Source organism: Struthio camelus, chromosome 2 (assembly GCF_040807025.1).
Source record: "Struthio camelus isolate bStrCam1 chromosome 2, bStrCam1.hap1, whole genome shotgun sequence".
Taxonomy (NCBI): Eukaryota; Metazoa; Chordata; class Aves; order Struthioniformes; family Struthionidae; genus Struthio; species Struthio camelus.
In genome coordinates this window covers 142122668-142136005 of record NC_090943.1, presented here as the reverse complement: position 1 = coordinate 142136005, position 13338 = coordinate 142122668, and the positions used below count along the sequence as shown (strand labels likewise).

Below are 13338 nucleotides of genomic sequence, written 5' to 3'. Positions count from 1 at the left end.
TTTTTTTAAGCTAGCAAATATTCTTTCTTCCCATTACATATGATTTGATTCCCAAAGACAATAACGTATTTTCTTGCATATGTGTCTTAGCAGACGATGACCTTCTTTTCTTCGTTTGCATGAAGCCATATCATATTGAGTATTGACATTATCATTTTGGTTGATTGTGTTTGGTTGGTTGGTTAGTTTGTTTCTTCAGTTGTATCCTTAATTATTTTAAAGCTATATCTCTGGAGCTGGTAGATAAAATTTCTGTTATTTATTTTCCACGTTTTTCAGCAAGATTCATGGATGATGATCTGTAATTAATAAAGAATTTTCTCTAAAGAGATGATAAGAAGAGTAAATTCTCAATAGCTCTGTATGATATGCCAATTTTCCTGTTCTGCATGGAATGTAATTGGAAATGTTCCCTCAGGAATAGAAAATGTAGTGTGCACTCAGACTCTAGTCTTAGCTAAGCAAAGCAGAACAATTATATAACTTTTTCTTTGTCTTTACAAAGGACTTTTTGCATTCATCAGACTGCTGAATCATTTAGAGAAATATTTCACAATGTGACCAAGTTGGAAAAGTTAGCAAAAAATCTTTTTGTAGAGACTGGATAACCCTAGAAATTATTTAATGTCTTTCTCTGTGGTAATAAGATTTTTTTTCTCTTTAGTAGTGACCTGCCTTGTCTTTTTTTTTTTTTTTTAACATAACAATTCTGTAGAATAAATTTAAGATACTTTATTTGCTAAGTATCATAGCTTGTTTGTTAAATCCGCTGTAACTAGTTCCTGGTGAACTGTTTCATTCAAGCTTTATTATTTTCCAGCCTCCTGTGAAATTATACTTTGTTTTCGTATGTGATCTTCCTGTAGATTACTTATCAGTCTCTGAGAGATAGCTAGTACTCTGTGTTAATCAAATAGTGTTATCCACATGAAAATATTCCTTCAGTATTACAACTTTTGTCATGCAAAGATATGTCCAATTCTAGATGATTTCCTGTAACTTTTCTCTTGATTTGACTGAGATGCATACTTGGTATCCATTCCTCCCTATGCCCTGATATGTCATCAACTTTTGGCCTCTGATACCATATGTAGAGCAAAAGCATTCGAGTTTTTGTGTATTTCATAAAAAACAATCCCCTAGCCTTTTGGGGCACCATCAAGACTTGAAAGGCTGGAGACTTGCTTAAGGTTTGAATGTCTCTGTGTCAAGCTGAAAAGCTTGCTTCATGACGTAGTACTTCTTGGCATACTAATAGAACATCCTTTTTGAGCATCCTTGAGAATTGGTCCGGGGTCCAGTGTAGTCCATGATTCAATTCCAGGCATTGTTTAATTGTCTGAAACTCTGTGTGTCTGCCAATGATCACTGCATATCCTATTTGGTAGACTTCCTGAACTCCTATTAAGTATAATGACTTTTTCCCCTTTTACTTTAAAAATTCTTTCAACTATATGATTTCTGTCCTTTTCCTATTCTGATTTTCATACTTTGGTGTAGAACTGTGGTGTTTCCACCCTTTTCATAGTTAATTCTGTATGTTAGAGGATAATCTTTTCCAAGTAAGTTTGAGTTTTTCTCTCATCTTTCATCTTTCATTTCTGATCTGGTCTCCCCACTCCCAAACTATGATAACAGCTATATAAGAACTCAGAATGTCTTTCTCTGTAGAAAAACAATATGACAAACATTGTCATATGCTTTGTCATCAGCTTCAGTCTCTCAGAGTTACAAGTAGCCATGCGGTGGTTGCCTCCTTTGTCAGATTCCACCAGCTACTCTCCATGCCATTGCCAAACGTTTCCCTAAGTCTGGTTACCAAATTGAGACCTGCAGCAAAGGTCCTAAAGCTGTGACTAATACGTGCTTTAGAAAGGGTGCAGGAGACAGAATTTGCTGTCCTTCTGAAGAGATTTTGTTTTTTTAAAGTATGGCTATTACATACATCCTCAGTCAGCTACTGGCCTATCATCTTAGGAATAATATACATCATTTCTCAAGCAATTTCCTCCACAAATTGATGCAATCTCTGTAGTAGCCTGGAATGCTGGTAGGAGGTCAAATAAATCAGTACATGTGTAATCTGGGCTCACAGAATCAGGCATGAGTTTCAGATATTCTCTTGGACTCTTCACATTATCAAGTTATCTCCCACTGAAAGATGTTACTGACTTTGCAGTCATACGTTTTGTTTTATTTTGGAACATCTGGATGTTATGTGCAATATGTATTTTTTTTCCATAGAGTGTGATGTATTAGTTGAGTAAAAAGAAAAGCAAATTTGGAGTCACCTACGTGATAGGGATATGTATTCTGTATTGATTAAAGGAACATATATATGTGCATTAACATTAGATACATCATACTACTTGTGTTACACTCAGGTATTGTATTCTTTCTGCATTTATACTTAGTGGGTGGAACAGATGGTGAGGACAGTTTATTGTGATGTACTCAAAATGAGCGCTTCTTCCACAAAATTGTCCTTTATATAGCAGGGCATTCATTTGTTTGTAATGGAGTCTTTGCAGTATTGAAATATAGTATGTCGGAAATAAGTGTTGGAAAAGGATATCTTCTGCTGAATGCAAAGTAATCCTTGTCTCATTCAGTTAGTACTGTCTTCTAAAAGTAGCAGGAAGTTGCAGGAATGTTTGTAGGAGGCTGTGACTGAGGGGGAGCTTGCAAAACATACAAATTTGCTGCACTTTCTTTCATTTGTATGTTTTGTGGGTGATGTCATAACCTTTCAGGGAAGACCACGCTATAGCCTTCTGAGAAGTCTAAAACATAATTGCATTATTTTCATTAATGTTACTGTTAATTATTTTGTAGCATTTGAATCTTTTATTGTCGGTATACCCAAAGTCCTCAATTTGTAAAATATATATCTGTTCTTCTTGAATCAGTTGGAACCTTGCTTGAAAGGTCCTGCATGAATGGCAAACACTATTCATAGCAGTGGAATATTTTTTCCAATTGCTTTCTTAGAGATTCTACAGGAATTGAACAGACCAAAAGCTGGCACGGTTAGAACTTTTCAGGTTCTCCCAGCCACCTGTATCACTGACTTGTTCCATTTTCAGATTGTGGGTGCAGCGTTACAATTTGTTAAGACTGGAAGGAACAGAGGATTGTAGCAGTATGTGTATACCCTGGAGCAGGCAGCAGAAGTTATTTGCTTTTTAAGGGGATTTTGAAAGTATCTTTTAAATATTATCATAGAAATAATTAAAAAAATGGGGCCAGAAGGGACCTCCAGTGGTCATCTAGACTATTCATCAGTCCTAAGGCAAGATCAGTTATATATGTCTGTCATTCCTGATATTTGTCTAACGTATTCTTAAAGATTTCCAGTGCTCAAGACTCTAATGCCTCCCTAGGGAATCGAATCCAGTGTTTCCTTATCCTTGAAAACTTTTTTTCCCGTATCTAACACAAATATTTCTTACTGTTTAAAAGTTTAAGCTCATTACCTTTTCCTATCCACAGTGGACAGTCAGAACGCATTATTCTTTACCACTGCACGTCAGCCTTTTGTGTGTTTTCCCTTGCCCGTACTGAGTTGTCTCTATCTTAAGCCTCTCCAGTTTTATTATGTTTCCTCGTGGACTATGTTTTCTAGACGTCTGATAATTTTTGCTGCTATCTTCTATGTGTTGGTCATTTTAGATCATAGGTTTTTATGCAAATTCAGAAAAATACGTCTTTTCAAACAAGCTAATACATTAAATATTCTCCTCTGTGTGATCACTGTCTATTCAAACGGTAGTTTTTAGCAGGTGCTATGTAACAAGTTAGGTAGGCCATAGTGCACTGCAGATGCAGAACACAAAAGATAAGTTCTGTATAATGATTCATTCACACCAGCCTCATCAAGCAGCCTTTTGCTTAGAAATAGATGCTTGCAATTATGTTGATGAAAAGACAGGAAAATTTTCTTCTACTGCTGAGTTCAGAAGATCTCTTGAGCTGGAAGTAAGAATATGTCAGTTATAATGTTGACTGGAACATGGATCCTGTAAAAGCTCAAGAGACAAATGCAAGGAATATAAAAAAAGCTGTTAGAAAGCTGGAAAAAGCTCTGTTCCCACTCTGAGTGCTGTTCCTCTGAGCTTGTTGTATTATACAATAAATATTAAATGTTTAAAAAGAATTGTTTTTCCTATTCTCTTCCTTTATTTATGTTTAAAGTTACTTTTTGTTTATTTACTCCAGGACATTTGAAGTGGACCAAAGCTGAGGATATTGACATAGAAACACCAGGATCTATTCTAGTGAACACTAACCTGAGGGCTTTAATAAATAAACACACCTTTGCTTCTTTACCTCAGCATTTTCAACAATACCTCCTGCTTTTGCTTCCAGAAGTAGACAGACAGGTAAGTAGAAACATGTTATATTTATTTTCATAGTTAATGAATCGTTTTAACAGTGTGTTTACGTAGGCTGACTTCTTTGACTTGCAGTTTTCCTAGAAAAAAAAAAAAAGAAGAAAACATCCATGATTTCTTAAGTAAAGCTATCAGATGTAGAACGACTGTAAAATTTGCCTCTGCCGTGACCAGCTCCTGCTTCCTTGTGGCCTCTGTTTCTTCTCCTTTCTTTCTGAAATCTGTGCATCTCTTTGGCTTATCATAATGGAAACTGGCCAGCAGATTGTCCTAACTTGCTGAATGTCTTAACCAGCCTCTCTACCTATATCGTTAAAGATAAGCTTCAAACTTCTCATTTTCAAACTTTACTTACATAGAATCTCCTTTCATCTTTTAGCCTCATGGGCACTCCACCAGTAATGTCCAAATCAATATTAGTTCTGTTGGCTTTTTCTCCTCCTCTCTTCTTACACATGCCTACCTGTGCATCTGCTCAGATCCAGTGCACTGAGTCCATTTACTCATAACTTCTGTAAAGAAATTCTTGTACAAAACTCATAAATATCGGTTCATATTGCTTATTAATCAGCTCAGCTGAGGAGAATGATTTGGGGAGGGACAAGGTTGAAAACAGTATAAAATTGAATCTTTATTTCTACAATATTTAGTCCTTTCTGCGTTTATTGTTTAGTTTGCATGCTCCTTAGAGCAAGAAAAGTCTCTCTGGCATGTCTAGCAGTTAAAATAGCAAAGAAGGTCCAAAACACTTTCATTTACACCCCTATCTGACTTCAGGATGTAAATAATCTCATTGAATTTAGTGGGGACTACTCACGTACTTAATTCAGACAGGTTTTTAAGCACCTTGCCCAATTAAGGCATTGCATTTTATGCAGATAGCCAGTATCCCTCTTTCTGTGTATTATCTAGAGGATGTAGGTCTCTTAAATGTCTGTATCTTAAATCGATCTGTCAAATGCCATGGTTTTGTTTCTTAAGCTCTCACTTAGTGGTTAGTGTCTACCACAAAAATCAGGAGAAAGCAGTGCAACGTGAGACAAAAAGAGAAAGAAAAATTGTATTGATATATATTTATTCAACATCTTATCAAATTAGATACTTTATGGACTAAAATTATGCTCTTTGGTAGTGGAACGTTTGAAAGAGAACATCAAAAAACAGTCATAAGAGAACTATATAATATAAACTAATTTATTCTCAGGCTCCTAGAATGCACTCAAAATCAGTATTGTCATATCTTAAGAAAACCTTTTTTGCTAGCTGTAAAACAGATTTTAAAACTAGTGCATTCCAAAGTTTTACTGATAGTTTTGATTTTTCTTTCTATTTCTAATTAATATACCAGAAGAGATTAAAAAAAAAAAAAAAGTCTGATAGGTAAAATCATATTTTCTCTCTGACCATCTTAGATTCCAGTGTTTATGCTTCACATCATAAATGTAGTGGCCTTATTTAAAAGTTTCTTACTTTAAAGATGACAAAACAATAGAGTCTCTAGAACTGACAAGCCGTTTCTCTTTCGTATTAGGGGACTTAAAGCAGAGTTCTTAGCAAGAAAATCCAGACGTCTCTATTGAATTTAATCATAACTCATTAGTTAAAAGCAACATATTTCTTTCTAATTATTATATCATAAAATGTTGACATAATACATACATCTCAAGTGTTATTTCAACAGTGCAACACTACGTAATTGAACACGACTACTTCCCAAGAGAACTAGTCATAAAAAAGTGGTTGTCACAAGGCATTTTCAGGCATCCTGTCTGTATTCTTACAGTTTGCTATGGGTTTATATAGCATACCATGTTTTTACTCACATTTGTATGGCAGGAGTCTCCATATATCTCTGGAGGATTAATGGAAGTGTTTGTCTTCTATATGTGATAGTTTGGGGATTCTTTTCTTGTGCTGAGTAATATAGCAGTGGGTAGCCCCTAATTCTCACTTTGCAGAGGTCATAATAAGAAAGAATTGCATCTGTTTTTTGACATCTGAAAATATGTCCCTTGTTGTATCTAAAGAGCAGCATCCCAGATATGAACTGATGAAAGCAAATGATTTGATGAGCTTTTTCTTCCTGCAGTAAGTGGAAGACACCAGTATAGTGCTCAAGAATCAAATGAGGACAAGAGAATTCCAGGAAGCTCTTGTGAGAGTCTCTGTTATTAGTCGCTCTTCCTGGACTAGGCAGGGATTTCTTTATTTATTTTTATTTGAACCAGGTGGGGCATCAGGCAAGCAAACAGGGGGTAAAAGTATTCTTTGACTTAGGTGCCCATCTCCGATGGTTTTGTTTTGTTATATTTAGTATTTTCCTTGTTTCATCTGAAAATTCCAACTTCTGCTATTCTGTCTCTGAAGTTTCTTCTCTGTGTGCTGCTCTGCAGTTGGCTGCTGCCATCTTCCCCAGAGAAAGCTGCATTTCTGTATTGTCATATGGATGTAGTATGTGAAGTACTGTAATGAATGGTGCTATAAAAATGTAATAGAGTTATGCTATTTGTGTGTATATATAGTGATCTGTGAAATAAATTAGTAATGAAGTGCAGTCTCATTTAGGCTTTATTACTACTCCACACAGAGAAACCCTATGATGAATGATCTTTTGTCATTTCTGTCATAAACACCATTTTTCTGGGTGGTATAACTCCGCCTCCTTAAATCATACTGAGCTGAAACTTGTCATGCATATGTCAGTTTGAATAAGCATTTTTAGAAACCATTAGTTAAGGGAGTTGAGAGTTTCTTTTTTATTATGTTTGTGTTAAATATAACTAATTAACTTCTCACTTAACCCTCGTTATTCTAATGTGTTCAGAAAAAGTTAGGACCAAGTCAGGAGCTTCAGAGGAAGTGTTTTCTGTTTTTTCTTTTGTTTTTAATTTTTGCAGTTGCTATCAGGCAGTCATGGGAGCCCCTTGTGGCTACATGAAGCAAAGGCCCTTAGAAAAGATGTCGCAGGGTAGAAGAAGTTGGGATCACCTCCGTTGATTTTGTTGGTATCCTTTTTCCTGCTCCAACTAGATTTTTGCTGGAGCCGAACTCTAGGATTGTTGCCTCATTTTTTCCTTGGGAAAAGATAAATGATATCATCAACTACTCACAGTTGAAATTAATTTCAGCTTGCCTAGTAGTTTAAATTTTATTTCAGTAGCAGTGGGGCCTGTGTGTAATTCTGTGTATTCAAAAAGCCTATAAAACAAATTGGGGCAAGCTGGCAGTCAAAGATAGTTGTTTCCTCAGGGATTTTATTTGCTTGCATTAGGGTTCAGAATGAAATGATATTGTTCACAGAATAGAAACCATGACCCAGATTTGCTTGGTTTTTCAGGCTGCTCCAGAGTTTTTTGTCACTGGAAACTGGGAGCCTCATGTCTAGAATCTGGACATCCAGATTTTAAGCTCTTTTTCAACCTAATGGACTCAAAGGCTCAAAAACCTTAATGCTCTGCTGCTGCAGAAGCCTGTTAGGAGATTCCCCTAGGAGAGCTGACAAACAAAACATGTAGGTATCAAAAATGTATGGAAAGCAAAGTCTCTGCACAAAAGACTTCAATTATCACAAATCCCAGCAAAGAATTTTTTTTCTGTCAGCTCTAATCAGAACATCCATAGCTGAAGAACAATGGATTTTGATCAAAGAAACCTACTTTTGATATTGATACATCAAGCTGATGACTGCGTACTACAGAAGTCTTAGTAACCACCTCCCAGCAAATACTCCTCTCCAAAGCAGGAAGTTTCTCTCTGTATCTAGATTGTTATAAGTGCATCAGAATTTCTTTAAGCTAAATACTAATTGAACAATGTAAGTCGTGCAAGGATGGGTTAACAGTTCTATATGACCAGTTACTGAAAAAGAATGGTAGCTGCCAATATCTTGTCTGCACCCGCTTTCCTTTTTGCTGCTATTGGGGGAGTCCAATTCCTGCTATTAAAACCAGGGAAAAGGAGAAAGGAAGGGAAATATGTCCATTTAGTAAAACTTCTCCAAGAACAGAAATTCTTCTGCACCTGAATTGCAACAGAAAGCTCAGGAGATTTTCCTCATCCTCGGAGACCTAAACAAAATGTTCTTTCCTGATGGCTCTTTAAAAATGCAGCTTTCACAGAATCACAGAATGGTTGAGGTTGGAAGGGACCTCTGGAGATCATCTAGTCCAACCCCCCTGCTCAAGCAGGGTCCTCTAGAGCATATTGCCCAGGATCGCATTCAGGCGGGTTTTGAATATCTCCAGGGAAGGAGACTCCGCTACCTCTCTGGGCAACCTGTCACCCTCCCAGGAAAGTTGTTTTTTCCTCAGGTTCAGATGGAACTTCCTGTGGTTCAGTTTGTGCCCGTTGCCTCTTGTCCTGTCGCTGGGCACCACGGAGAAGAGTCTGGCCCCATCCTCTCGACACCCTCCCTTCAGATACTCGTAGACGTTGATGAGATCGCCTCTCAGTCTTCTCTTCTCGAGGCTACACAGGCCCAGCTCTCGCAGCCTTTCTTCATAGGAGACATGCTCCCGTCCCCTCATCATCTGTGTAGCCCTCCGCTGGACTCTCTCCAGCAGTGCCATGTCTTTCTTGTACTGGGGAGCCCAGCACTGGACACAGTACTCCAGGTGAGGCCTCCCCAGGGCTGAGAAGAGAGGGAGGATCACCTCCCTCGGCCTGCTCTCAACACTCTGCCTAAGGCACCCCAGGATACCCTTGGCCTTCTTGGCCACAAGGGCACGTTGCTGGCTCATGCTCAACTCGTTGTCCTCTAGGACTGCCAGGTCCTTCTCGGCAGAGCTACTTTCCAGCAGGTCAACCCCCAGCCTGTCCTGGTGCCTGGGGTTATTCCTCCCTCCCCAGGTGCAGGACCCTGCACTTGCTTTTGTTGAACTTCCTGAGGTTCCTCCCCGCCCAACTCTCCAGCCTGTCGAGGTCCCTCTGAATGGCAGCACAGAGGGACAGAGTCTACCAATGCGTAACTACTTCCTGATCTTTCATAATTTAACTCTCCTTTCTATATTTTCTCTTGCAGTGGTATTAAGTTCTTCTGAGCCTCTTACAGTTTGCAGCTGCCCTGCCCTTTTTGCCTAGGATGGGAATTTCCTCCTGCAAATATAGTCACAAAGGATCCCAAGGCCTCCTGAGACCTATATGTCAATTTGCCATGCCATTTTATCTGACAAATAAGAGCATTTAAAACAATAGATGATGTCTAACTAAAAATTGCATCCTTTCTTAGCTTTACTTGTTTGATGAAACATATTTTAGAAATCTTTTATTTTTGTTCCCTGAGTCAATATAGATAATCAAGAGAGTTACTTAAATACAGAATTTTGAACTTAAATATTTTTAAAAAAATACTTAAGCCATGTAATGTTGCAGAAGTTCCTGTGAATAGTAGGGTTCATAATAACCTAATATGCTAGATGCAGAAACATGATTTATAAATTGAAGGACTCCTAAAATGGTCAAAACCTACCTTAATCTCTTTGCTTCTAAGTCAGTGAATAGTACCCATCTTTTGGATCAGTCTTGTTGTTACAGTATAACTTTACAGCATCTTGTCATGCTAAGGTCAGGTCTACCTGCGGTAGGTTTAAGTTCTGTGTTTCTGTCTTGGCCTGCTCAGTTTTGGTTGATAAGGGCACTTCCATGTTGATTAAATCTCCATAAAAAGAATCCCGCTGACCTTGCATTAAAAACGCGTGTGTTGATGTCATTTAGAGATTTTCTGTGTTCTGTTTAAAATAGTTGGAAGTAATTTTTAGGAAGTGTCTGTAAAATTCAATTTCAAAACCTCTTTGCTTCCATAGAGTTTGAATGAGCTTAATATCTGTTATTACAATTTAAACAACAGTAACAAAAGATAGCCTTTGTTTTGATATGCCCAAATTACTCATATTCCTAGGTGTGTCAGTTTGAGTTCCTCAGTGGAGAGCAGGTGGTGATGAATAATACAAAAAACTGTTATACTTGTACAAGACAAGGAGAGAGGTCTGTTAACTCCCATTCTGACACTTAGTATTTAGTTTACTATTTGTATACAAAAGAATAAAATAAATACTATTTAGTGTATATTTCACTCTATATTAAATTTATATTAAAAGAGAATAAATGAAGCTTTGTTTTCACAGTTCTTTCCTTCTGGCAATATAACCACCTTCGTGTTTGCTGTCAACTTCATCTGTTGCTGTCAACTTCATCTGTACTTTAGGGCGATATTGGCCATTGGACTTTTTCAGCGTTTTCTTTGTAAGACATCAAACTGTATAAGAATTATTCTTGTGTGTATTATTGGCTCCCAAGTTTGTTTTACCTTTCTCTCCATGGAATTACTGTGCTTTAGTAGCTAAATGATTACCTTATCTTACTTTAGCTGCTTTTCCTGCTAATACTACAACCTTTTAATTGTCCTTTTCAATTCTGTATCATTTCAGTGCTAGTAAGTTTTCTGTTATTTACTATAATGTTCATGTAAAAGTTTGAGTTTTACTCTGAAAGAGTTTTTAGGTGATAACAAAAGCACTCAACTCAGAGGTGAACATTTAAAGCAGGTTAAATGTAACATATGTCTTTGGCACCTAAGCACGACTAGGCATATTAAAAAAATCTGTTAAATTGGCACCTCTGTTGTGTGTAATAATTGAAGGTCATTTTATGCCACATTTCTCCCTTTAACTGGCATGTTTTCTTTGGTTTCATTGATTAATGTGGATAGTGTAATATTGCTATAATGTCCTTTGTTTGTACAGGTTTCTTGGATAGTTTTAATGTAGGTGTCTTATAAAATGGATGGGTGAAGAAATACCAAAGCATATAAACTTTCTTTTCAGTAAGACTGTGGAGTTCTGCATCCTGAGCTCTGCCAGTCAGAAGTGTTTGGAAAGGTTACTACCCTTAACTGGCCGCTCTGTCCTTGAGCTGCAAGTTACTACCTTTTACCAAACTCAGCTGTATGGATGGTATATCTGTGCATTTCACTGTGATGTGTATTAACAAACAAACATCAATTTCACTTTACATGAATTGAAGGCTAAATTGCTTTTGGTGTTACCTACAGGAATACTGAACTCTTTCAGCCTCCCTAGTGCAGTCCGGTAGGGATCATTGTAAATGCAGTGCAGTCTGGCTGCTCTGATTGATGTAGTAATGGAATTGTTGCTTCCTTGTTTGCATTAATGCGTAGAGGCCCTCCTTGGTATCAATACTTCTACATGCATAAATAGAAAGTTTTACATTTTTGATGAAGCATCTTGTTTTGGCATCTCTGTAGTCTTGGTCACTGTAGTTCAGTCACTTGATTCTGTAGTTAAGATGTGTGAATTGGTGTTTTCCACTATGCAGCTTCCAAGCTGTGGAAGTTCTTGTTCTTATGTCATTTTTAATGCCCTTGGTACAATAACTTGTCACACTAACAATGTCTCACCTTTACAAACAAGCATTGCAGTGGCTTAGCAGAGCTGTTGCAGTTGCTGGTGTGTAGCAAGGCTCAGCTTACTTATAGCCCCTAGTGGGACACAGCAATGGTGCTGTGCCAGCTGAAAGCTGTGAATCCAAGACAGCTGTGGCTGTCTATCCAGCGTCCTTTACTGTAAGTCTTTCTGGTGTGAGATGGGCCCTGTACTCATGTTTCCTCTGTTGATGTGAACTAGTGAAGCTTTTATTCCTCTATCCTTCCCTCCATACAAACTTTAAAAAGTATACTGGATGGCTTTTATTGCCTCCCCCCACAAGGGACGTATGCATTCAATGCCAGTTCCATTTACATTGGAAAGAATGTGAATGCTTTAAAAAGAGAAAATAATTCCTCCCCACTAGTGGGAAAGTACTTGCACAGACACACTTTTAAAAGACTTTGCTAGGAACTGTATTATGAGAGTATAACTAATATGCGGACCATAATAGTAATGTATATGGACACAAGGGGATTGGCATGCTTCAGATTACGTTTCTATTAAGGATGTGTGGCAGTACTGCAAGGCAGTATGTTTCAATTGTTTCTTTCTATTAAAGTAATAATAATTAAGTGATAAGACCTGGTCTGCAGTGCCTCCAGTGTCGCCAGTGTAGGGCAGCACTGGGGGGAACAGAATGTTCCTTAGAATTCTGAAGTAAAATATAGCCAAGGACTTAAACATAGGATATTGAATGCAAGCTGAAGTGATCCATCCATCCTGCTGCTCTTTCCCTGTCTCTCTGCCTGTCTGTTTTTCTGTCTCTCTTTCTCTTTCTCTTTCACTCTGTTCTTATCACTCTGTCTCCTTCTGTGTCATAAATATGGGATAAGATAATAAGGTTAGCAGAAGACTGTCTAACATTGCATTTACTTCATTATCCCTTCTTAATTTTCTGTATTTTTTAGTATTTCAGCCTTACTTAAAGAAAAAGGGAGAAGTGTGTAAGGTTTTTAACCCAGGTATTTCAGAACATGACTCTTCTTTGCTTTGGAATTATCTGTGCTCAAATTTTCTTTAGCACATTTTCCCTTTTCTTAAGACATACAGTCATTTTTTGTTTAGGAAGACAGTGCTTTCTAATGGCTAGAGGAAAGAGATAGGACAGTATTTTCATTTCTGCCACTCATCAGAAATAAGTGACTAATTTTAGATGATTACCTGTAACCTTCCCTCACGTCCTGTTTCTCGAGGTAAAAGGCATACATAGGTTCTGTTTTATCAAAGGCAGATCAATAGACTCTAGGTGCTTACATCTATTTTTCTGTATCTTCCCCAAAATGTGAGCATTGCTGGATAATTTAATAATTTTTTACTTTCTCAAAATCACCAAGCCTTTTTTTAAACAATTTTCATACATGCTTGCCTTGATCACAGCCTATGGAGGTTTCTCTGATTTTTTTTTCCTGAGGCTTACATACCTATTTCAATATCTTTACAAATATTTGTAGTTTATGACATGTTCTGACATGCTTTGATTTGGCACTTGTATGATGGATGCA

The 13338-nt window shown here is 37.4% G+C and overlaps 1 protein-coding gene across 4 annotated transcripts in view; it reads left to right on the top strand.

Annotated features, from left to right (window-relative positions):
• ASXL3 (ASXL transcriptional regulator 3) overlaps positions 1 to 13338 on the top strand; it is a 132618-nt gene that overhangs the window by 83077 nt on the left and 36203 nt on the right. For all 4 annotated transcript variants that reach the window (XM_068932788.1, XM_068932789.1, XM_068932790.1 and 1 more), the window contains one exon: positions 4219 to 4382. In XM_068932788.1, coding sequence (XP_068788889.1) covers positions 4219 to 4382 — 164 coding nt within the window. The remainder of the gene's footprint in view (positions 1 to 4218; positions 4383 to 13338) is intronic.